At 37.2% G+C, this 25,667-nt stretch overlaps 1 protein-coding gene across 3 annotated transcripts in view; it reads right to left on the bottom strand.

Moving 5' to 3' along the window:
* Positions 1-25,667, bottom strand: part of MBOAT2 (membrane bound O-acyltransferase domain containing 2) — a 95,532-nt gene that overhangs the window by 18,269 nt on the left and 51,596 nt on the right. For 2 of the 3 annotated variants that reach the window (XM_066314831.1, XM_066314832.1), the window contains 4 exons: positions 15,561-15,656; positions 11,558-11,613; positions 4,939-4,993; positions 3,958-4,141 (listed from right to left, as the gene is read on the bottom strand). In XM_066314831.1, coding sequence (XP_066170928.1) covers positions 3,958-4,141; positions 4,939-4,993; positions 11,558-11,613; positions 15,561-15,656 — 391 coding nt within the window. Of the gene's footprint in view, positions 1-3,957; positions 4,142-4,938; positions 4,994-11,557; positions 11,614-15,560; positions 15,657-20,230; positions 20,318-25,667 lie in introns of those variants that run through there. The other variant, XM_066314833.1, reaches the window with a different exon arrangement.

Here is a 25,667-nt window from a genome sequence, read left to right as displayed (position 1 = left end):
CTGGTATGCAGTATCTGACAAATGCAAAAGTCTGGTATTTGTAAGTATCAGAACGCATTACCCCAAGTTCTGAAGACATTTGCAAGGATTTAACTTTAAGGCCTAAGCTATAATTACAAGTCAATGTTCAATTCTGCAGAAGTAATACTTATAAGCTGGTATCAGTAACATGCAAGTTAAAACATAAAAAATAGGTTCTTTCCATCTGAAGAAGACCACAAAATCTCAAAAAATGTTTTGGACACATATAACACTATCTCTGTTGAAAGATCTTCTTTGTGCCATAGCCTCTATTTACCAACTTTTCTATTAGTAAACAGGTCATTCACCTGCCATACAAATATGCTTTGTATTTCTCTGAAGGGGCTTAACTCAATTGTGGAGGCGAAAACATCTCTTTTAAGAAAGAGCATCAGGATTTCAACTAAATTTATTTTAAGAAAAAAATAATGAACACATACAGTACTTTGCCTTAATTTTTTTTTTAATTGCACTACTTCACTCAATAATTATAAATCTCAGCACACTGATACCAATTACAGGGATCAGGATCAGGGATAATAGTGTCCTTAGAAAACTGTGGTGAAGATAAATCTCCCACCTCTACAAAGACAGGGAGCTGCAGTTTCCAGACTGGTTTAAGCAGAGTTTCTGAAGGCCAAGCCAAACACAGGCTGCAGTGAAAAGCAGAGTCCTGCCCTGCCTCCACTCCTTTGTGCAGGTTTGGCTCATCCTCCTTAGGTTGTTAGGTTGAGTCAGATTAGAGAAACGAATCAGATGAAAACGTAGATTTTTGGCATTTGCAGGGCCAGGAGGTGGGGGTGGTGTTTGTTTGCTTGAACTTTTTTTGGTGGGAAGGTGTCTTTGAAGGTTTGGTAGGGTTTGGTAGGTTTTTGCTTGATTTTTCACAACGAGTTAGTTTCAAATTATCTGAATCAGACTAAAATGCTGTGCACTGACACCAACAGAATTATTGTTCAATTATTAATTGAAATTCATTTGCTAACACCTTCATTCACTTTCTATTACTTAATTAACCAGGTTATTAATAAAACTTTCTTTGCCAAGGCATAAGTTTGCATTCATCAAATTCCTGTCACATAGGAAGGTTGGTCAGTTTTTACAAGAATGAAGTAACATGAAGATTAATTTCATTTACTCTTTAAAGTTTTCAACATAGCAACATCACTGTTCTGTTGAGGAATTAAAAAACAGTAAGATGCAGGATAACTTTGATGTCAGAAGAAGCACAGAATAAAAATTATTTTACAACAAAAAGGTAAAAAGACCTAGTCTAGTTTTGATGAACAACTGGGCATACGTGTATAAAAATTTCCAATATGATAAACACTGGGAAGGGAAGGAGGTACTTAAGCTAGAAGACAGTTCCAGGACAAAACTAAATGTGCATAAATTAGATGGGAATATAATTAGGTTGAAAGCTAGATACCTAATTGGAGAAAGGGGCTCAGGAGCAGCTTTCTAATTGAAGAAATAAAGGTAAAATACTCCCAGAGCTCAGAAATTTTAGAAATAAATTACTACATAAACATGTATAATATATTAAAATAGATTAAAATGCAGAGAGGAATCTTCAAAAATTTTATTTGAATGACCTTGTTCTTAGGTTGATAAAGAATCAGTACATAATACATAATACTGAACGGTATTAGATAGAGCACATTATTCTGGGGAGGTTGGTACCTCAGATAAAAATTATAGATAATTGAGCAAGAACATTATAACCTGTAGGAAGATTCTGCATAATAAGCAAGAAAGCAGATATCTGCTGACAGGAATCTTGTATTTTAAGGGTAGCCATAATAAAAAGAAACTTACAAAGACAGATATTAATTTCTGAGAGTTGACACCACTTTGAGCACCAACAACTGATAGCTTGCAAAAAGGCACAATAGGAAGGATATAAGAAGTAAGTTTTAATATAGTGACTTGATTCATTTAACATGCAATGAACACAGCAAAAGTACTAATCCAAGTTAACATCATGCAGTCAACACACAGTATAGAGGAGGAGGCTGGCATGAACTACTTTGGTTATGTAATTATATTTAACAAGAAATGAAACTTACTGTAACTCAGCTCAAGGATTCTTTTCTATTTATGACATTGACATTTGCTGATCCCCACTACACTTCAAATTTGAGTTACCTAAAAATTTATTCTTCTTGAAATAATAACAAATTTAAAGTGTTACTGTACAGTTAATGGTACTCAAACATTCTTTAGAACAAGACAATGAATATTTTAATTGATACAGCAAATGCAGTAAAATTGTGTCATTCATCTTCCTCCAAAAGCACACAATACTCACTGGTGTTATAAAATGCAGCCAGATTTCTCTAACACCAATTGGGAGATGAAAGGAGCATAAACAGTTTCTCTTTGTTTTTATGTAAAAAGCTAATGCAGCATAAATTGCAAAAGTTTCAAGCATCTTAAGAGCAATTAATTTTAAGGAAAACCACTTACCTGAAAGAAGAAGCCATCATAAGTTTATATTTACTTCTATTACTAGCAAGATTATGTGGTAAAAAGCCAGGAAGTCCTATCAGGCAATCAGCAGATGTGTGTCCAGAAGTACTGATACAGGCAGATTTGGTTTACCTCCACTCATTTGCAGTAATTTTACTACATAACACTTTTCTGCAGAAATAGGATTTTAGTACACAAGACTTTACTGGGCCAGAACTATGTTTAGAAACAAAAGTGCCTGCAACTTTGTCAATACAACACATCAAAGCAGAGCATGGGCCATGTGATGCCAATCTACACAAGGAATTCTCCCAGTGTCTTTCACCCTTCCCAACTTGTTTCACAGCTCACTTGTGTGAGCTCACGTGCTCTGTCAACTTGTGGAGCACCTTCAAGTGTTATCATCCTCCAGCCATGAGTTTAGATTCCAGTAGTGCAAGTTACTACAATCACACAAGATGGGTAGAATGGAGCATGCAGAGTCCTCACCCACTTTCCAAGGATGGAAGTGGTTGGAGATGCCTCAACCAATTGGGAAGCTCTCTCTGTTGGCCCAGCTGTGGGGCCATAACCTCTAGATGGTGGAACAAGACAAGCAGCTTCATGTGGGAATGCCTTCATCTGCTCCAAAAGCAAATGGTCTCAAGATAAGCAGACAGGCAACTAGTGCTGGAATTAGCAAAAGCCATCCATGTGAAGTGTTCCAATTGAGCCAACGAAAATTTGGCCTCTTACATGAGGTAAGAATTATCTTAGGCACATGCAATTTTAAATGCCAGATACATTACTATTTAGGACAATATGAAAAGAGTGAAAAAATAATATTCTGTACTCTGTGCATTAACCTAATTGGAACAAAATTTTAGAAGTACCAAGTTTTGCGAGTTTTTGATTTAAATTCAGGTCATACAATCTCTTCTATAAGGCATGATCCACTGGACTATCTTCTCTATGGCTTTGGTCCCTTCTCCAACAACAGACTGAAGAGAAAGAAGACTTACATGGCTTGGAGTACTATTCATAGAGTTATAGCTACTACATCTTTTACTACATTATCAGATCAAAATCTGTCTTTAATACCTCTCCATATGACTGCAAGCATGAAAAATAAAACTATTTCTATAACTTTTTCAATTTGATACATATGACTGGGTTTTCAGGCACAGTATATACTTTGAAGTGAACATGCATGAACAGTTTTAATTTAAAGATGGCTTTTTACCATATAAGCTTGTTAGGAAGCTCCAAATTCATCTGCTTTTATCCACAAGATCCAGACTGGAAACCATGGAAAAAACCTGCCTTTAAAAAATAAGCATACAACTTTTTCAACAGGGAACAATTCTGTTGATGAATGAACTCCAGATACAGCTCAGCAGTTATGCCTGTAAGTGAAGAGTGCAAACCAAGCTTTCCATGCAATGATTACGTAAGCATCAGCACTGCAAGAGTCATACATCTTACATTTGGGGAAGGATCCGTTTGTTCATACTTTGTATCTTCCTTCCCATTTGCTTCAGACTGTTGCAGTTGGTATGATCTGCCTTCAATGAAAGTAATATAGTCTTTGTAAGAGCATAACGGGCCTGCCAGGATACCCATGAAATTACAGTTGTAACTTAAATACTCCAGTAGACTTGGCATGCGTCTGTAATTCAAAGACAAGCAACTCGTGAGATGGATTGTGTAGTCCTTCAGGATTTCCACAGTAGGAAAGGTCATACTCCATGCCATTGCTCACTCTGACTGCAGTAAAAACCACAAGGACAAGAGCAGTTTGTCTGTCTTTAGTAATCACAGCTCGAAACATTCTACACATAGCATTTCTTTCCAACCCATACTGAGCATTTTCAGAAAGACCTCCTGAACTCTACTGAGTCTCTCCTTCCTCAGTAGAAGTGTTTGACTGAAGCTGAGCCTGAAGAAGGAAAGGGAAGGCTGTTTTCCTAAGTGTTTGCTCAACTGTCTTAAGCTCTCTATTTTTCCCTCAGCAATTGAATCAATTAACAAAGGTTTGTGTTAACTGGCAATAATTTCAATTAAAGCAAATGTCTCAACACTCTCTTGCCCAAAGCAACATACTATTTTCAAGTGTCCTGAATAAAGAAATGAGAAAAGGCAAGTTAAATACTGAAAAACAGAATTTAACAATGTTTCTTTACCAGCTACTTCATATGTGTACTGTTTACTAGTACTCTATCTGATATGGCATTCATTTGCATAGACTGCACAGAACTCAGGATGTATTTCTAAATAACTATACAACCTGCTTCTAATGATATTTTTCAGAAGAACAGATATACAAATTAAACTACAAATACATAAAAACATGGATCTGTTTTACATGAGCTTGTAAACTCTGTCTTGAATGTGAGCTGTAGAAACTGCACAGAGCATTAATAAAGCACACAAAACATCCCCAAAGCAGAATGTCTGAAAACCTACCTTACAGCCAAACACCTCTGTGATGGAGTCAAGTCTTCATTTTTCCGAAACATTCCTAGGTAAGAGGACAGGAAAAAGAAAAAATAAAGAAAAGCTAAACACCACCCCCATCAGTTAGAAGCTTCTTTACTGAACAGAACAAGCCTCATGCTACAATGTAATTTCTTAATGCCTCAAGCAATTTCAGAGTTATTATGTCACATAACATTTTTGCTGGAGTTGGATCAAACAATTCTTACTTGACAAAATTACAGACTCTGATATCTTCAGTTATATCCAGCAGTGCCTAAACATGAAATCACGTGGATTTCAGGAAAGCATTAAGACAACTTGAAAAAAGTATTAACAAAAACAGTTCTCCTACACTGGTTGAGACTTCAAAGTCTGCAGGTTTTAAAACCCTTTATTTCCAATTCTGGAAACAGGACAGCCCCCAAACAGTGCCATTAGTCACTGCAGTTTTGATGCATAAAATTAACACAGTCCAAGAGAGATTTCAGCAATTCAAAACTTATAGCAGACCTCAAGAACAGCTTTGCACTGCAAGTAAAAGTTGTGACCAAGGTCCAGTGAAGCAGGCATGGCAGCAAAGGTGACACAGTCTATTCCCTGAGCCCTAACAAGAAGCTCTAATCCCTGCTAGCAGAAGGGGGCAGTCCAAGTCTAAGTTCAGCAGCAAGACTGAATTTACCTTCTTGCCATATGCGGCTATTTCTGAAACGCTGGCGACTAAAGACTCTCAATATTTTCATTTATTATGAAATGCATTAATTCAGGGAAACAAAAAAAGTAGAGCTCCCTCCCTCAGACAGCCCTGGCTAATACCATCTAGCACTGCGTTCCAGAATGACCATTTCAGCTCCTCCTGCAGCCTTCTCTAGTGGCTCAGACATTTCCACATGCAGCCATTTCCTGCTGCTCATATTTGCATTTTTGCTTTGCCTTTGCCAAGTACTAAAAACTTTATGCACATAGCTTCCTAAAGGAAATCAAATTTATGTGATCACACTTCAATTAGCTTCCTCAGCAGTGCTTAAACCCAACAGCCAATTTCTAATCAAGTTTGACAGAAGAGCAGAGAAATATAAATATGAAATCCTAATGTGCTTTATGAAAATAGGTGTCTCTATAGAAGACATTCCTCCTCTCACAGAAAGCTGGCCTTCAACCCCAGTCCTTGATGCCAGTAAATCCACAGAGGGGAGCCCTTACACTCAATCCAGTTAAATTTCAACTTATTTTCAAGCCAATTTTTTTTCGATATCAAAATCAGTCAGCCTTATGACAAAAAAAGATTGAGGAGCTATGGGGAAGTAAAAGCTAATTTAATTCTATGACTCATGGAAACACTTGTTATCTACAAAGAAGATAATTCTGTTATCTTAGTGTGACTCCAGTGTGGCCATGATCTACACACACTTATGACTTCAAAACCACACTTCTGTGCTTCAACAAAGCTGAGAATACAGAGGGGTTACCAACTTGCCATCTCCTTTCACTATTATCTGGGGAAATGCCTTCCTTCATCCTGATCCTTCACAGTCAAAAGTCATTCCCACTCATACTCACTCAAGGCAAGAAACTGAAGAACAAATTATCACCCCCTAAATTCATGCAGCACCTTCTCTTCCTCATCATTACATTTTCACATCTTCTCCTTGGTTCTGCAGCAAAGACTTCTATGCTAATAAAGGCACTGAATAAAAAATGTGGAAGAAGAATTCTGAAAGATTCTACAACCTTTAAGGCCATAATATTACAATTCTTCGGTAGTGAATCTCTGAATTTAATACAAACAGAAATTTAACACAAAGACACCTATAGATGGATGTAGATCCCACTGCATGGCTAGTGAAGTGCCCCATACAGAGCCTTCGGTCTCTCACAGCCTACACAATGCAAACTGACTGGAGCAGAAGCTTCTTTTGCCATTATATTCCATATCAGTATTTTACCCTTAAGACAGAAAGGGGAAGCAATCACCCAGTGTGTCCAAATGAACTTGCATGAAGCCAGATTAGCCATTTAAAAAAGGTATTTAGTCACTATGATGTGAAGTATTTCACATCATTGATGTGGTATGAAAGAGGAGGAAAAAACCTCTCAAACCTGCAACAGAAGAATCTAACCACTGAAATATGATCCGTGGTTTTGGAGAGGTAGGAGGAAAGAAATGGTCTATTTAAAACAGGTTTTAGTTATGTACATACATATGAAGTTATTTAAGGCCCAAATAACTTTGTAAGCAATGCACTTGCTGTCTCAAACATACTGCCTCCAAGCAAGCCACCATTATTTTTTCATTTCCCTATCTCACTAAGATTTCCCTCCAGCCAGCAGATTCTTTGAGGTCAGGTTAGTGGTTTTCCCTGTTTTGTAGGGTTTTTTAAAAATACTTTCTCAGTGCCTTGAAGGTCCATTTATCATTTTAACACAGCATGCAAGAACATGATCATCTCTGTCATACTCTTGAAAGTTTTCAGGAAGCTACCATTAAGATTTTTTAAATCATAGAAAATAAACATGGAAGAGGTGCTCTTACATTGATGCTTATTCAATATGAGATGAATTAATATATATACATTCACTATTTCCCAGGCCCACAGGAACAGAAACGTCATAAACCATAGCTGTTCCTCTACCTGCTACATACCAAAGATGAAGAACCCCCACTTCAGAAGCACACTGCTACTAGGGACCTCATGAGGTTTTGTAACATTCCTTTGGCGATTTTAAGAATTGCTTTCTTCTATCCTAAAGCAGGAGACTACCCCGACTGCAGCTCTTACTTACTACCAAATCACATAGCAGAGAAAATGGAATTTATCGAATAACTCTCAGAGAGGTGAAACAATTTAGTCACTCAGCAACTCTAACTCCATTTTCTCATCTGTAAAGCAGGAAATACCGCTATGTTCTTTCCTTGGTAAAACAATTTTGTAAATCACCAGTAAAAATTTTTTTCCCAAGTGGTCTAAATCACAAGGAAGTTCAATCTTTACACTCCTTCTGGAGACCCATATCCTACTGGTAAGAAACCCAACACCCTTAGGCACACACCATTTTCCTGCCACACAGACTTGATTGTGGGATATTATGACTGCTTCGGAGTTCTCACCACAACAGTGTTTACAAACATATCATGGCATCACCCCAGCTTTGTGGTTAAACTTACCCACTTTTTTTTGCAAAGAAATCTGTCTAATCAGGAATTTATAATGCTTAGACATAGGATTGTATATTAATAATAAACATAGATCCTATTGCTTGCTCTGTTGCAATTACAGTAAATTTTGTGGTTCTGAAATGAATCACCAGCTGAGCCCAAATGCATGTTGTTATTAAAACATTTTAAGATCCAAAGACAGACAATAACAGTTTCAGTTGTTACTACCACTCTGGCAGCAACAAAGGCAAGTAAGTATGAATGCTGACTGAGTAAAATTGAAAAAAACTACAAAAAAAGCAAGAAAATTTACAAGTCTTAATATTCAGAGAGCCATACAAGCAAAATGCAGGCACAAAACTATACTTGAAAACTTAGGAGAGAAAAGATACAATATAATTCCTTTAACCATTAAGGACACATTTAATAAAAAAATTATTTGGTAACTGATACTGACCACAGTAATTACCATGCGGTCACTATCATAAGAGAGAGCACAATAAAAAATAAAACAAATAAATAAATTTTAAAAATAAGAGGTAGTTGGAGAGAGAGCATTAAAAGGAACTCCTAAGCATAATAAGAAAGCAACAAGTTACCAAAAAAACCCCAAAACAGCATCAGACCACGACAGTTTCACAAATATAATTAACAGAAATATTAGAAAGCAATGGTTTTTTGTTAAATAGCTGCAAATTTTTTGTTCTAATAAAAAATAAATTTTTTTTCTCCCTTAAATCTGTTATTCACCTGAAGTGTTGCATAAATAAATCTAAATCTTGCCATAAAGAATTAATACGGACACCAGCAGTTTCCAAATTATGTAAAAACATTTCTGCCTTTAGAATATACATGTGAGATGCCTGGAGGCAACAGCAAAAAATACCAAGCAAGTGTTAATACACTGACTACTCGTTTTTGGCATTACTCATTTGAGTAATAAGGAACTGCAAGGTAAGAACTATAAAAGACTGAAGTTCAAAATGTAAATCAGAATACAGGAAAGGCAATCCAAATCCAAATCTCTTCTGGTATAAGTTTGTGATCCATGCAAACTTCTGAAAAGTCTGTATTATACAGCAAGCCTGAAGTACAGAATCACAGAATAGGCTGAGTTGGAAGGCACCCACAAAGATCATCAAGTCCAAATCCTACACAACTTGCATTTAATTTCCCTGCTTTAAAAAAATCCCTCACAATAAGAGCACAAGGGTGTAACAGTTACAGGGGTAGCTGTTATTTGTGTATGGGATTCTATACTAGTTTTCAACTTGGTATCAAGTATATCCACTTAGCTAGATACACACTTGAATATGCAGCATGAGTGAGTGGCCTGTGTGGTACATTCAGTTCACTTCAGGACCTCCAAATGAAACCAGCTGAACACCATAAACCGGCTGCCACGGAAAGATCAAGTCCAGAAGACTGACCATTACCAAAAACCAACCCAGCTACCACTGGAGTTTACCAGGAACTTCCAACACACCAACACTTTTTTTTCCAGCTGTTTATTTCCACTACTCTCCTTGGATAAAAAATGAGGGAAGAAAATAAGGTAATTGGTGATTAATATAGCCAAGCTGATGTGACTAGAGGCTCAGAGAGCCATTAATCACTTGGTAGAATGATTTGCAACATTATCTCTTCTCCTGTCAGTAATCTCTAAGCAATTTCCAGTAGAAGCATGGACCTTTGTAGAGTGAACAAAAGCCCACTGACAGCAGGGCTTGTTTTCATTAATTTTTCATGAAGGCTCCCTTTTAGGTTGTCTAAGGTTAAAAAACTTTGCTTCAATACAATCTTAGTCTCCCTGTATATCTTTTCTTAGCATTTCCTGATACCAGACTACCAGCTGCTCCTGAATTCACATTGGTCACATCAATTTTGAAAGTCATGTTCACACTGCAACTGTCACCATCCAGCTCAAGGGATCTGCTAAACTGCAGACATAACCAGAGAGAAGTTTTTCTAATACGCTGTTAGCTACTACTCAAGCGCTGACGAAGGATTTAAAGGTCAATGAAGAACAAAATTTCAAGACTTATACTACAATTTAGTGGTATCTATAAAAATATCTAGAAGGAAATACAAATTATCTGAATTAATTTAAGTAGGAAAAAACTCTAGTCTAGTTGGTGATGAAAGTTAACAATAGAGCCAACTAAATGAAGCATTTGTTTAAAGATTGCCAGGAACATTCACATGCTTGTTCCATACCACCACTCCACTATTTGTGCATGATGTCAGCAAATTCAGAATAGCTCTTTCCCCTAGTAAAATAATAGTAAGAGGAAGCATTCATACTTGATATCAGAAGTATTACTTCCTTATAATAACCTGTTTCCACTAACTTGTGTACTCTGTACTTCAGTTGATTATGGCTTGTAAGATTACTACTTCTGAATATATTTTCTCTGGAAGTTAAACATCAATGTTTTTGACCAACTAGATATGTCAAGTACTATTTATTTTCATTCAGTAAAAATACTTTGAAAAGGTCTTTTCCCAACTTTTCATAATCCTGAATGTTTTTGCCTACAAGCTTCTCTAGACAGTACCACTTAATAAGAATGAAAATAAAAGAAACACTAACAGCACTAAAGCTAGGATGCATATGAGACAACAACACATTAAACTTCATGCACAATGTTAATAAGCAATATCAGAACAGCAGGTGTCTTGATCCAGGTGTCTGGAGCTACACTCTCAAATCTTCAACTGACATCTGTAGCTCCAAGTGATTCCAGCTAATTGGACAGATTCATTAGATGACATTTTCAAACTTTAAAATTAGTATTACTCCTTTGAATTTCAAGGTAACTAAAAACCTAACTTTCCAACCCATGAAAACCAACATTGGGATTCATAGGGCCCACTTACCTGATGGATACATCTGACAGGAGAAAAGACTAAACATAATTAGATAATCTTCCTGTTCACAGCAATCTGTTAGCTGTGAGTTTAATTATGATACTAAACAAAATGAAACACACAAAGGTTTTATAAAAATCAGCATATATGGCACAAACGAGGGAAGTGCTCAAGAATTAGCATTTTAAAACAAAAGATGCTCAACAACTGAAATTACATGCGCTTTTTCTATCTATCCATCAGCAACAGAGGCCTCTGAATGAAGAACTCCTTTAGTTAACTCTCACAGTCAATACCCCAGCCCAACAGAATATCAGTGCTCTTTAGACACTGACTCCAGAAGTGTCACTGGTCTTCTGGTAAGTCCTTATCTTCTGCACAGTGTCAGCATTTTCTAGCTTCTGTAGAGTCTGAGCAACATTTCTCAGTACTTTCATTAATAAGCATCCATGAAACAATTGAGACACAGAAATTCATTTTGCCTTGAAACACAAAACAGGTCTAAAGTAATTCACTGAATCACGATGAACTTTGCTTAAATTTATTTTGGATGAAAAATTAAACACAGTAAAGAAATCTTACCATCATGAATCTCAAATGCCAAACTAGTGATCTTCTGTGTAATTATCATCATTGGACTATCACAAAAAAAAGGAAGAAAGAACAATTTAGATACAAATCCAGGGTTTCTTTTCACTTATAAATACCAGCAGAAGTTTAAATTAGGAGACCATGTTAACTACTCTAAGCTAGAACATCTTCCACACAAGAACAAAGTGACTTGTTTTTTAGTTCAAACCATTGCAGAGTTTTCAATGCAATTAGGAGAATTTAAGCCTTAAATGTAGTATTTGATATCACCTTCCTTTTATTGTTGCATTAGGTTCTACAAATACAGATGAAGTGTTTCACACGTATTTTCTACTAACAGTTTACTTTTTTTTTAGGGTGAAGAGTAAAGAAGAAAGGACAGAGAAATTATATTCATTTTAAGTTACAGCAGCAGAAAGCAAAGGACAAGAAAACTATAGCAAAGTTGAATATTAAAATAATTAGCTATGCAGACCACTTCCATGGTTTCTACTAACACCTGATCCTATCTTTGATTCCTCCATCGAGAATTATTATTTGCTTCAAGTAAACATATCTGGCAAAACAAAACCCCAGCATAATTATGCTGGCTCAAACAGAGTTCACTTTGTTCTGAATTTGGTACACTTGAGTGAACTTTAAACTGTCCAAGAAATATTCTGTGCCCTGGCTAGCCAAGTCAGTTTTGTACGGAGAAATTATACCATTTTCATAGTATCTAAGAGCTTTTGCCTGATGTGAATCTCAACATTATAAACCTCCTCCCTGGGGTAGGGAAACAATGGGAAATGCATGAAGTAAATTACTAGAATTTAGAAACTTAATTTTGAATTCAGGTCTCAAAACCCACCCTAGGGCTTGAATTTACCTCAATGTATCTGAGCTGGAGACCAAAAAAAAACAAAAAAAAAAAAAAAAAAAAAAAAAAAAAAAAAAAAAAAAACACCAAAAAAACTAACAACAACCAAACAACAAAACCCGCCCCCCAAAAAACACAATAAAATAATCCTTCTGTACTATGGACACTTAATTTTCTTTATGTCTTGAGTGCACTTGGCATTTTTATAACACATTAAGTTGGCACAGAAACACAAATCCAAAAGCCATCAAGTCCTCCTCCATTAACAGGGCTACACCAGTATTTTGCCATATGGTTCAGTCATCAAATTGATTTTTTTTTTTTTTACATAACTGTTAAAATGGTTTCAACATACACAATTATTTCCAGTCCTCAAAATGCAATCAGGGGAAAAAAAAATTCTATCCAACTACCAGTGCCCCAAAATCCTGATATCAAGACCAGAGTGACACACAAGGGTCATAAAGGAAGAAGACTAAACAGGAACAGATAGTCTGGTAAATCCCTCATACCTTTTTCTAGCATTTAATCTGCAGGCCTGCCTGGTGCTGGCAGAAATCCCCAACTGACTCTAAACATAATGTGTTTTCTTTCTGGAAGCAGACATGTGACAGCATGGGTCCTGCCTGGTGGAAGGATGGAGTCCAGGAGGAACTCAGTCAGCCCTTACACTAATTCCAGCTGATAAATCTGTCATTGTTATCATAGCAGACCCTGGTATTCTAAATTTTTTTTTTCTCCTGAAGTGGCTATTCCAGTATCATCAAATATTTGGCTGAGGAGCAAAAATCTAGAGACTAAAAGAGGAAGAGTCCTTCCTGGCACAGTGAGGCTGTGAAGCAGGATTTTAACAATCCCTTTTAGGTGCTGGCAGAAAGGCAAAGGAGGCAGCTGGGATCTGTTAGTACTGCAGCCAGGACCACACAGCTCTGCACAAGCAATTGCATCTCCAGCATGAAGTGTCCCCAGCTTTCTCCACTGTCAGTGCACTGAGACCGGCCTTCAAATTTTGAGCAGATTTCTCAGCTTGGGCACCTCAGACAGGCACTGTATGCTAGGAGAAATACCCAAGTAAACACACTTCCAAAGGTCTTTTGGGGCTAACCACTATTATGAATCCATGCCAACATCTTTAGAAGAACTTGCTCGTGCTGGAGCTCAGCAGCTGGTTAGGCAACTTCAGTTATTTTCTTGAGCTTACTTTCTTTTCCCAGAACCAGAGAAAGTTTTCTTTCTCTGCCTGTTTTGGAAGTAATATCTGTCTTGTGTCAAGGGAGCACATGCAGTGTATGCCAGAGATTTAATGTGATATGCATACATCAAGCTCCAAAATTGGTGCATGAAAGGGTGGTTTAAATCTGCCATCTCAAACATATGAAGAGAGAGTTGGATCTATACTCAGAACAGTTCTGTCCAGCGCACAGAGCTCATAAATTATGAAATACTTTGGGTTGAAAGCGACCTTGAAGATCATCTACCTCCATTATCCCTGCCCTGGGCAGAGACACCTTTAATTAAATCAGGTTGCTCCTTCCAACCCGGCCTTGAACATCTCCAGGGATGGGATGTGGGAATCTTCGGATGTGTTTAGACCTAGCAGAAATCTCTGAGCTACCACCAAACCATCAGAGCCACATCTGAAAGCAGTACAGTCACATTTGAGTGATGGTGTGCTCAAGCTTTACTAATTGTTTTGAGAATGAGAACAACAAAGTGCAATTACACTGTTTCCACAGTCATCTCAGAACTTTGATCACTGCCAAGGTTGTACACTTTGGCCCTACAGTGAACTGGAAGGGACAGCATCTGGATTAGAGTTTCACTAGTAATGGTGAAATTAAATTCAACATCAGTAAATCTGGTGTCTTTATGCATATGACTGTGTTGCAAGCTCTCATTACAGCCATTGGAGATGTAGTCAATAGAGTCAGGGACATCTGACAAGTGACCCAGTTCACGCTCAGGTAGATGCTTAGTGCTGGGTCAGCTGAAACGCCCTCCAGGCTCTGCTGTCCACATCGATCACATCTCTGCTGACTACAATTGGAACTGGGATATCTGGCTTGAAGGCAGACACTTGGATGTAAGACAAATGTAGAAAGATGTTTCAGAAGGTAAGAACATAACGATAACAGAAAAGATGAACTCAACCATAAGAGCTTTTGGCTTCAGCCTACAAGTTAATTATCTGGACTATATGACTGTTACCAATAAAGACTGAGAAGTAACAAGGCTAACAAGTACAATTCTATCACAAGTTATGCTGAACTACAAAGACCACTGTCACCCACACTACCCCTGGAAAGTATTTAATGCATTATTTTAAGCGGATTAGCAAATACTCCCCATCTCTTTTTTTTTTTTTTTTTTTTCCCACCAGAATATACACTCTCATTTAAGTCAACAAAAGCATTATCACAGTAACAAACTTTTTCTAAAAAATGTTGAGCTTCATTTCACTGTGTCTGTAGCCGAAAAAAGAATTACCAATATGGTTCGTTTTTATTTTGCCCATTTAATTCTGTTTTGCTCCTATACAATTCAAGTCAAATATAGGTATAAGTTCATGATATGAAATGAGGGTACACAGAGACAAAACTTTCTGTTTCCAAGGTCTCTGGGACTACCTCAACATCCAGGTGCCTGTCTCCTTAGCTTTCTCCTTCTGGAACACCTAACATAAAATGAAAAAGAAGCTAAAAGCTAAATTCCATAAAACGTTCAGATTTTCCTCAAAAGGTGGTATCAGACTGTGCCAGACAAGTAAGTACACCAGACAAAATTCAACGTTCATCATGGTGTCAAGGATGGCAGCAGACACTTTAAGGGAAAAATCAAATAGAAAAAATTCTCCCAGCCACCACATCCTTTATGCCATTCAGACAGGAACAAGAGGCAACATTGGTGGTTCTAACAAGAACAATTGTTCAGAAAAATTCTCAGTTTGTATGATTAAAGCATAGTTGCTTGTATATTTGCATGTGTGCCAATATGTACATACAGGCTCAGCTTTCTCCCAAAGTTTTAAAGGTTGAAAGAGTTTATTTTGGGGGGAAACAAACAATACAAAATCCCACAACAACAGACACAGTATCACTCAGGACGAAAAAATAGAAAGATTATCTTTCTCCTTACCCAGAAAAATCAGCAGAATATTGTCCATAATCAAAGATATAGACCCTAGTAATTTGGCACACAGTGAGGTATCCTAAAGCGAAAACAAAGCAATACCTGGAAAGAAAATGGAAAAAAAAAACCCCACTTAATTAGAGATCATAAACATTTCTCCACTGAATAAAGTACCTTTTCAATACAATTTAATCTCCAATTATTTCTACAAAATATTACATAATAGGAATCTGTAATTACACTTTCATTCTGCCTGAGGTTTTTTTAGTAATGTTTATTCTATGCAAGCACATACTTTTTTATTTTAAAGTATGCAGTACAACCATATAAATTCTATTGTCAGTAGCCAAAATATTTATTCACATAAGTAAAGTCTAGAATTTATAATTTTAAGTGCCACTGTAAAAACTGGAAGTCCTATAAAGAGAAAATTAATCTGTTAAGGTTTTGTCAGTGGTGGGTTTGGTTCATTTTTTTTCTTTTTGGTTGGGTTTTTTGTTGTTGCTTTTGTAGTCCAGAGTTAATTTTTGTCTGCATGAACGTAGAAGTTTTAAAAATAAGACATCAAATAATTTCCATTGCATGTACAGCTATGCATTCAAAATTCAGTACCACACATCACAGTGCTGCTGTTTTCAAAGGAACTGGAGAAGGCAAGTAATTTTCAAACACACATTTTAAACATAGCTAAGTAAAAAATGAACAAGACACCTTTTGTCTCCTGCTAAGGTGATCCTAAGCAATAGTAGGAAAAAACACATACATGAACCACCTTAGGAAAGTGTTATATGTATGATAAATTTAGTTTTACATACGGTTTTCTCAACAACACACTAGTAAGAACTGATTTGCCAGTACACCGCACAACATATTCTTTGAAGCCCAAAAGGTCAGTGAATGCCAGCAGGAACTTAACTAATCCTTTAGTACTTTAGTGTATGAACTGTACAGTCTTTGTTTCATGTTCACAAGACTGATGTGAAATTCCTACAGCAGACTGTATAACACAACCAAAATCCAGTTAGAATGAAAATATTTGTACAACAAACTGAAAATCACAGCCAGGACTGGATTTAGGTGAACTAATGATGGACACTGCAAGACAACCTTGGAGCCTGGATTGAATGACCTTCTTTCCAGATAAATATTCTGCAAAAGTTTGTTAAGTAAGAAAATCTAAGGTCTTAAAAATTATTCTTCAGTCTGACACTTGCTGTGTAGAACACCTGCAGTTTTACCTTTAACTGAAAAATTTTCTGTATATAAACCATTTAATATTTTAAAACATCCAACTTTGAAATTACAGATTGCTTTATATACCATTAAATTACATGTGTTTTGGTGAAAAAAACTTTAGAGGGTATGTTTTAGCAATAAATAGTTTATTTCCTGCTTTTATGAACATTGATAATCCAAAACCAGTATTATACTGGGTGACTAAATGCTACAAAAGTGCTTGTCAGAAGAATATGCTGGCACAGGCTGCCCAGAGATGTGACAGATGCCCCACCCCTGGAAACATTCAAAGTCAGCTTGAACAGGGCTCTGAACAATCTGATCTAGTTGATGTTCCTGCTCATTGCAGGGTGGGCTAGATGTCCTTTAAAATTCCATTCAAAGTAATCCACAATTCCATGAAATAAATATTAGTCCTCATGACCAACATGGTATAGGGGTTTCTTACAACATTCAGTTAATACCCACACTGAAGTTTAAGTGCAGAAATGGAAGAAAGAAAAACACCTTGAACTTCTTGATTAGATTCCAAATTTCAGTCTAAAATAAAAGCTGTCTTCCGACAGAGCAGTGAAATTTGCTGCTGTGTTACACTCACCAAACACAACTATGAATCTTAACTATCTTCCAACTACATTAGCCACAGCTCCAAGTTCCACACAGACTGGAAGACTGCAAATTTTTAATTGATGAATAAAACAGAGGAACTTCCAACTTCCAACTGCATCTCTGCATATTAGTCATGCCACATCACATATCCCTTGTTCATGAGAAATGTCATTTCATCAGGCAAAGTGCAGCAGTATGTTCTCCCCTAAAGAAACTTAAAGGTTTGACACCTTGCATCATTCCTGTTATTTTTCTGCAGGTTTGTAGTGCAACTTGCTGATCATCCTAACTCTCATATAAATCTATCTTTAATTAAAAAATTGAAATAGGATCTGAAAATGTTTTGAGAACTTTCTAAAGTACTCTTACTGCATGTTTCTTACTCTCTTCAACGATTCCTTCACCAAAAACTCCCCTTAGATCAGAAGACTGAATTAAGTTTTGCACAGCTCAACCACATCAAGTCTTATCCAACTACAAAGCTAATTACAGGCTGCACACAAATGCATTAGTTTAACCCAAGGCTAAAGTTTCTTCACCAGCAGAAAAGCAATTTGTCTTAAAAGTCAATGTTACTCTGTACTTGATTCTCACTGTACAATGTTCTTGTGAGCAGAAAGACAAAATGAACATGAACAGCTACAAGTAAGACACAATACTATTATTATTGCAAGTAACTTTTCAGACAAACTCACCTACAATGAACACTGTATTATGTAACAGAAAGACACAAAAACATTCACTTAACATATGTCTGAGACTAATTCCCAGGACCTTTTGTCAATACAACTTTACTTTATCCATCAACAGATGCAACAAATTTAAACATATCTGGGAGACACTGAAGTACATACCAGAAAGCAGAACACAGTGATACTTTTAATTTCCAATTAAAAGTTTTTTATTAAAAATAAATTTTAAAAAACCAGCAAACAATATTGGACAGCCATTATTTAGAAGGGCTTTTCTTGTTAGGTATTTCATATAATATTTCAATTCCTTACAGTTTTGAACTTCCCAGAACACTAAAAACAGTACGTAATATGTTCTACCGATGAAATTTTATCTTTGCTTTAAGAAGAAATATATCAAGTAAACTATTTGATGTTTTTAAAAAGAATATTCTAACATATTATAAATGAATATACCTTAAACTATACACATAAATATTACAATATATAGAAAATACTAAGTAAGCAGCAGGTGTTCATCAAGGGAACATCCATTTAATTCTATTTTTTTAAAAAAGGCAAATCAATCTCCTATTAGCAAATAAAATACATTGTACTATTCACTATTTTTTGTCTAGTCATATTTTGACAAATAACATTAAGCAACATACATGTCAGGAATTTTTACCTTCATGTATACACATAAAACCAAAAGCTTCATTCTATCAATATGTGTATGTATATACACACACACATATACAGAGTTTGGTTCCTTCTTATTACATGAGCTTTCTTCTAGTCTCCAAAAATCCTGATGGAATTTGATATGCATTTCCTATTACACTTTCTACTGCTAGCATTATGTAGAATAACTCCTGAAACACCATTTCAGCTAATGCAGAAAACTTCAATCTCATCCCTGTACCTCTCTTTTTTATTGTGCTCACAAGTTTAGCACAGCCAACACAGTCACACCAGCATTGCTCACTTCAGTGCAAAGTGGTTGGATTTTGTTTGAACAGTTGATTTTCTTTTCCTACAGGCAAAGCATTTTTACCCAATGTCACCTTAAAAATTCACTCCACATGACACAACATCATAGTTTAACTCCAGCTGGCAGCCACTCTCACTGCTTCCACCATACACCCACCACCCACGGGGAAAGGGAGAAGGGGAAAGAAAAGGAGAACCTCATGGGGTGAGATAAGCACAATTTATTAAGTGCAACTACATATCATAATAATAAATATGCTACTACTGATAATAATACTAATTGAAATCACAAGGAGAGGAAGAACAAGTAATAGAATCCAAGAGAAAAGTAATGTATGGTACAACTGCTCACCACCTGCTTACTGAGGAGCCTTTCAATCCCCTTGCAGGTAACTCCCCCCAGTTCATACACTGACCGTGACACTCTATGAGATGTAATGTCCCTTTGGCCAGCTCAGGTCAGCTGTCCTGGCCATGCTTCTTCACAGCTTCTTGTGCACCTCCTCACTGGCACAGCATGGGAAACTGACATGCATCTGCAAACTTACACAAAAGCATCACCTAGCCACAACCAAAATATCAGTGTGTTATCAACACTATTCTCATACAAAATCCCAAGAACATCAATGCACCAGCTACTAGGAAGAAAATAAACCTTGTCCAGTCAAAAACAGGACATACAGCAACCATCCTGCACATCACATACAACAGGACAACATAAAAGCTTAGACAAAATTTCCATTTAGCCCAGGATCCAGAACTGTGTCCTCCCCACAGCAGGAGCTCAAACACAGATGCCCAGGAATGCAGATCAGCAGAACAAGCTGCTGCTTCTGCTGAACAGAAACTGCTTCCCAGTGTTCTCCCACACTCAAACAATCAGCACTTTATAGACCCAGATTCAAACACATTATCCATGTGTTTAATAACTCTCAGCATACAACACCTCTATCAACTTCTGGCTTCAAAGCACACCCTCATCTTTACCACCCTCTGTTGCTCCAAACATACTTGAGTAAAAGCTGTTAATGTCATCATATTCAGCATAACTATACACAAATCTGATAGAATTAAATGAGCCAGCAGAACCTACTAATATTAGCTTCCACATATTTAAGAATATAAAGATTATATATATGGTTTAAAAGCAGAACCCCCATTTTTTACCTGTGTTCCTCAGAAATTTTGGGTTGCTAGTCAAGAAAGAAGATCCACAGGTAAATTCTAGAGCTCTGTATCTGCTGATGAGCAAGCTGAGCAGCACACAGATCCAGGCTAACAATCAGCCAATGTTTTGGATAACAAGGGGTGGGAGTTCCATTTTTATTTTACACTTCCAGAGGACTCAGCATCTTAGTTACAAAATGCATATTCCTACCATACCTATCTCTGTTTGCACAAAAAGAAGCAAAAATAGAACTGTGACCTTGACAAAGGCAGTCTTTGAGAGCTGTCATAACAGCTTCTGTTATTTTAGGCTCTTCTCATGAAGTAGAAGGACAACAGCACAATATGCTGTTTTGCTGGAAGAAAGTTAAATAAACCAATAAGCATAAGGTGCTTTTTTACCAGCTAGTTTGCACATACTACAGATTTAGCCTTGAAAGAAAGGCCTCATGTCCAGTCAAGATATACTTCTTCCACTGTGTTAGGAAAAAGTAATTTTCTATTCTTTAAATGTGTATTTATTCCATTTCAAAAGGCAGACCTACGCACCATGTAACATTATATTGCATTGATTTTTAGAAAAGGTGACAGAATAGCCTCTGAGTTTTGCCAAGTCCTGTGCTGAAAGCTGCTGCCTGGGTTTGCTTGTTTGTTTTTCTACAGATTACAGCAAATTAAAAAAAAACAAACTTAAAAAAAATAAATTCTTGCCTCTAGGGTCAGAACTGAATTCTTATTAAAAAACAGCTATTTTAATTTTTTTAATTATAATGATCATAATAACTTTGCATTGTTCACAGAGAAATTTAACTCTGTGCAATATTTGCTTACAAAACTTCAAAGGGAAAAATGTACCTCAAAATAAAGTCCAAAGTGTCAAAGCTAAACATCTAATTCTGCAATCATCAAGCACAAGCCAACAGAAATATTGATTAGAATTAGCTTAGTTTTGACTTATCTGAGAGCCTCAAGGTAAACTACACTGTCCCAATCTGCTGTTTTTACACCAAAAATAGTTGCCTATTTACACAATTTGTTTATGTATGCATTATTGACATATATAATTGGTATTTCTTAGGAAGTGGATCCATTTTATGATACAAATAATAACAGCCTCAGAGTGCATGTGCCTCTAAAATACAAGCAATATTAATCCTTCTGGCCACTCAGAAGCCTCTGATTCACACATTAGTCTGTCCCTTCTGATTACTTCAAGTGGAGATCCAAAATGCACTGAAATAAACAACAAATAAAAAAGACAAAATCAGACTGTCTATGAGCCCATTTCCAGAGAAGGAAACATTCACACCATCATGCTATGGTAATAAGCAATCTAACTATCACATTCCACCCATTTTCAACCCTCAGCTGAAGATTTTTGGGCCTGACAACCATTTTAAAGCAAATTTACCAAGTGGATAGAGTTCTCCAGCATTTAGCTCCAAGAGCAGCCTGACACAACCCATGGCAGGTGGCTGCAGAGCCTCCAGCAGACCTGGCTGTCCCAGCAGTGGAGCCCAAGGGCCCTGCTGGGTATGCTCAGCCAGTAGAGAAAACTCTGCCCAGGCCCCTCGGTCTCCTGCAGACAAACAGACACACAAGGCTGGCTACGTGAGGATTTATTAGCTCAATTGTCCCAGAACCATTTGTGGTGAGCTTGACTGTTTGTTTACTGCAGATCAGCTGCTGACATTATCACTCGACTAATGTATTTTGATGTTTTGCTACATAATGGCGATGTAATGGGCTGGTAAAGTAAATCTTTACCAAGCTAAATTAAATTATCATTCCAGTTATAGCTACAGGCCATATTCCAAATGCAACATTAATACATGACAAATGCAACGCAGATATTCTTGTAAAAAAGGCATACAAAAACACTCCAGATCTTCCACGTGCTCCCAAACATTACATTCTCTTGCTTTCCAATCTCTCCCCCTGCTCCCTTCAGTTCTGGAACATCTCAAGGACAAGGCGATCAGCTTCAGACTCTCATAAATGAGAGAAACATAATCTAAAACACAAGATAGGCAGGAAGGAGGGTGCTTTTATGTCTTCCCTGGAATGGAAGAAACATATTGTGTGATTCATTCTTCCTGTAAGACTCCAAAAGGAACACAGAACTAGGAAAGGTAGGAATAAAAAAAAATTGATCCCCCAGAAAACTCAAAACTGAGAGTTGACTATGTCCAAAATTTAATGCTAAACTGAGATGAGACATGAGGGTTCTAAGTTCTCTCTCACTTGAAAAATCCCATTGTGTCATATCAACCCCTATTTCTGCAATCACTTGAAAGTATAACAGTAATCAACGCAGAAAAGAGCACCAAATTTGACCTTTGCATTTAAAAAAGTTGACAATAGTATCGAGCACTTAAAAACACAAAGAAGAAAGCCTAACAGCTTCACAACAAAATCTGTAAAGGCAGATCTCCATGATGCTGGAATCTGCCTTATAAAGCCCTCATGAAGGAGGTAGAATCTTGAGATCTTCTGAAAAAATGAGTACTCATAACTCAGAAAACAAATAGCTGACAAGCTGGTGCTGTGAATTTTCATCTGTTCACTTATTTTTCTACATAATATTTGTGCAGCTATAGGATGTTTCAGCATCACAGCATGCAAGTGATTTTATGCTTACTCTTTCTTCTATGCAATACGTAAGGTACTTTTCTGCAGAACTGTGCCAAGTATCATTCATTTTGCAAACCAGCAGAAACCCATAGACCACAGAGTCAGAAAACAGTCTCCTATTAGGAGCTTAGTAGCAACACAACTTCCGAGAGTACTTTTAAGGAAACAAAAGTGTCATTACAGAACATTAACAATAATGGAACTGCTGCAAGTGCTATTTTAAAGGATAGCCTTAATAGTTACAATGGTTTAGAAATGGTAAACTAGAACTGCTAAGAACAAAATATTTTGTAATAATTCTATTTCAGTGGACCAGTACGCTTTATACAAGAATTCACAGTTTAACAGAACAACTTATCAATGGCAAAACAATAGCAAGGTCAATCATTAAACCCATCACTGCTGTTAACTCAGTACTTGGCAAGTATCATCTTGGATGAAGATAAGACAGAGCTGTTATTGCCATTCACCCACTCATCACCCTGCTCCAGCTACACACCCCTTCACCCTCCTTGCATATCCCCACCTTCTGTGGGGAAGGAGCAATTCCCAGCTGCCTCAGCCCTCCAATCTCTGCTGCAGCCCCACATCTCTGCCTTGAGACACAACACCTGAGGCAGAGAACCAGTGTGGCTGCAGCACGGCCAGGAGAGAAAAGCGAGGTTTGCTCAGTCATGAGGTGATGCCAGCTGGAATTTGTGTTCAGCCAGCCAGGAGACATTTTCTGCATGTGCTAAGGATGGCAGCAGCTGCGGAACATACGGGCTAGGATTTTCTGAGAAGGTGGTTGTGCAGCCAGAATCAGTACACAGGGCAGCCAGCAGATTAATAAACAACCCAACTCCCTGCAAGCAACATGCAAAACAAAAGGCCACAGGAATCAGATTTAGTTACAAAAAAACAAGTATTTTAATGATTCCAAGACTAAAGGAAGGCCAGGAGTTTGTTCTAACAACTTAACACAGCTGCATTTTCTTTTAAACTATTTTTCAAAACAAAATGCCCTACAGAGATATTTTATCAGAGGGGATGATGGTATTTATATTTCCCACCCTATTTTTTGCTTTGCCTCCAGGAAGGACTCAAACAATCATTTGTTTTCAGCAGGGTACTGAATCAACTGCAAGCCCCACAGCTGGTCAGACCTGCACCAACACTGCAGCCCCACACCTTGCTGAGCTATTCACACCATCTTGCAATCAGACACACACTTCAAACAACACAGTGGCTGCAATAAAACACTTCTAAAACAAATAAAACCTCTTCTGAAAAATACTATTTGCTTAAAACATAGCATAAATGAAATGTCTGCTTTTCTTCAATGCTTAACATTCCTTTAACCTGGAAAGTCTTATCCCTTCAGATGACTGGTTTAATTTCTGTCCAATCCCCACCCCCCAGCTAACTTAAAGCACTGCTAAAATGTCGTATCTTCTGCATCCTTTAATCAATGCATGCTGATGTATATAACATTCACATGACGCATCAGCGTCACCACTGTCACAGTATTTGTCATATGGTCCTGCAGAAACACACGCAGAGACTTAAAGCAGCTGTTTCCTGCTCTCAGTCAGAAGAAAACCTGTAGGTAGCTCCATTTTCTTTGCTCCATGTGAAGCCTGACAAAGGAATAGAGGATGGCAACTTCTATTTTCACGTAGATTTTTCTCCCACATGTGAGAAACACTAATGACTATTTCCGGGTATGAATTTGAGATACTCCACTGTTGTGGTTTAGATTTGCTCATCTGAGTTATGGCACCATTTATGTGACGGTTTTATATTTGCCAAATTTGTTTGCTAACTGAGAGGTAGGATTTTGTGAGAAAAAGGCAAAAGCAGGTTCAACTTAGAAGCAAAACCAGATAAATTTTATTAGCATACAATAAGAGGAGAAAAAAAAAAAAAAAGAAAAAAAACCCAAAAATTAATTTCTAAAACCACCCATCTCACTATAAACTGTTCATTTTCTACAAACAATGCAAAGGGGCAAAACTCAGAACTCTAGGTCAGTACCACATATAAAACACTCTTTCATTCAGTCTTCGAGAAAGAGAAGTCACTCCTGTGGTTTGGTAACTTCCACACAAAAGCAGCCAGCCCAGAGAATCTGCATTTGTAGAACTTATCCATATTATGTAGCCTTTCTCATGACTACCTATGGGCCATAGATTTCCCAAATTGGGATGGTACTTTTTAAAAATGAGCTGTTTCAAAAAAACAAAGTATTTTTTTTCAACTCAAGGAACAGAGATGGTCTTCTCACTTCACTGGCAGAAGGGCTTCTTCTCATCTCTTTGTTCAACCTCTTATGGGGCACAAAAATATTTGCTCAGTTCATCACAGATACCTTTGCTTAAATCCACAAATCATCTCCCCAATTTATATTGTCCTATTTTAAGGATTATCCTGTTACCAAAATCCAGAGGAGATTTTTTCAGCTTAGAACCAAGACAATTTGTAATCTCTATCACTTAAAGAAAGACACTCTTCCTTTACCGACTTTGAGATTTCTATATTGTTACTACACGTCTCCAAGTCGGCCTTTTCTTTCACCTCTGAGAAGGGTAGGGGTTTAAAGTCTCAATCTGTGTCAGGAAATAGTTAAAGCCTGCCCAGGCCTTTGGTGGTCAGGTGGTCTCTGTGCAGGCAGCCACAAATGCTCCAAAGCCATGCTGGTGGGGAGGAGGCTGATGGATACCTTGTCTTCCATCCCTGGATCTGATGGCGCCAGCCGCTGGTAGCTGCCCTCTGTAAGGCCCAGAGTAGAGTGGGAGAGGGAGAGATCCCTTCCACCCCTCAG

Source organism: Sylvia atricapilla, chromosome 3, assembly GCF_009819655.1.
Source record: "Sylvia atricapilla isolate bSylAtr1 chromosome 3, bSylAtr1.pri, whole genome shotgun sequence".
NCBI classification, from domain to species: Eukaryota; Metazoa; Chordata; class Aves; order Passeriformes; family Sylviidae; genus Sylvia; species Sylvia atricapilla.
The sequence above is the reverse complement of the archived record's forward strand: the minus strand, read 5'-3'. Positions and strand labels throughout refer to the sequence as shown.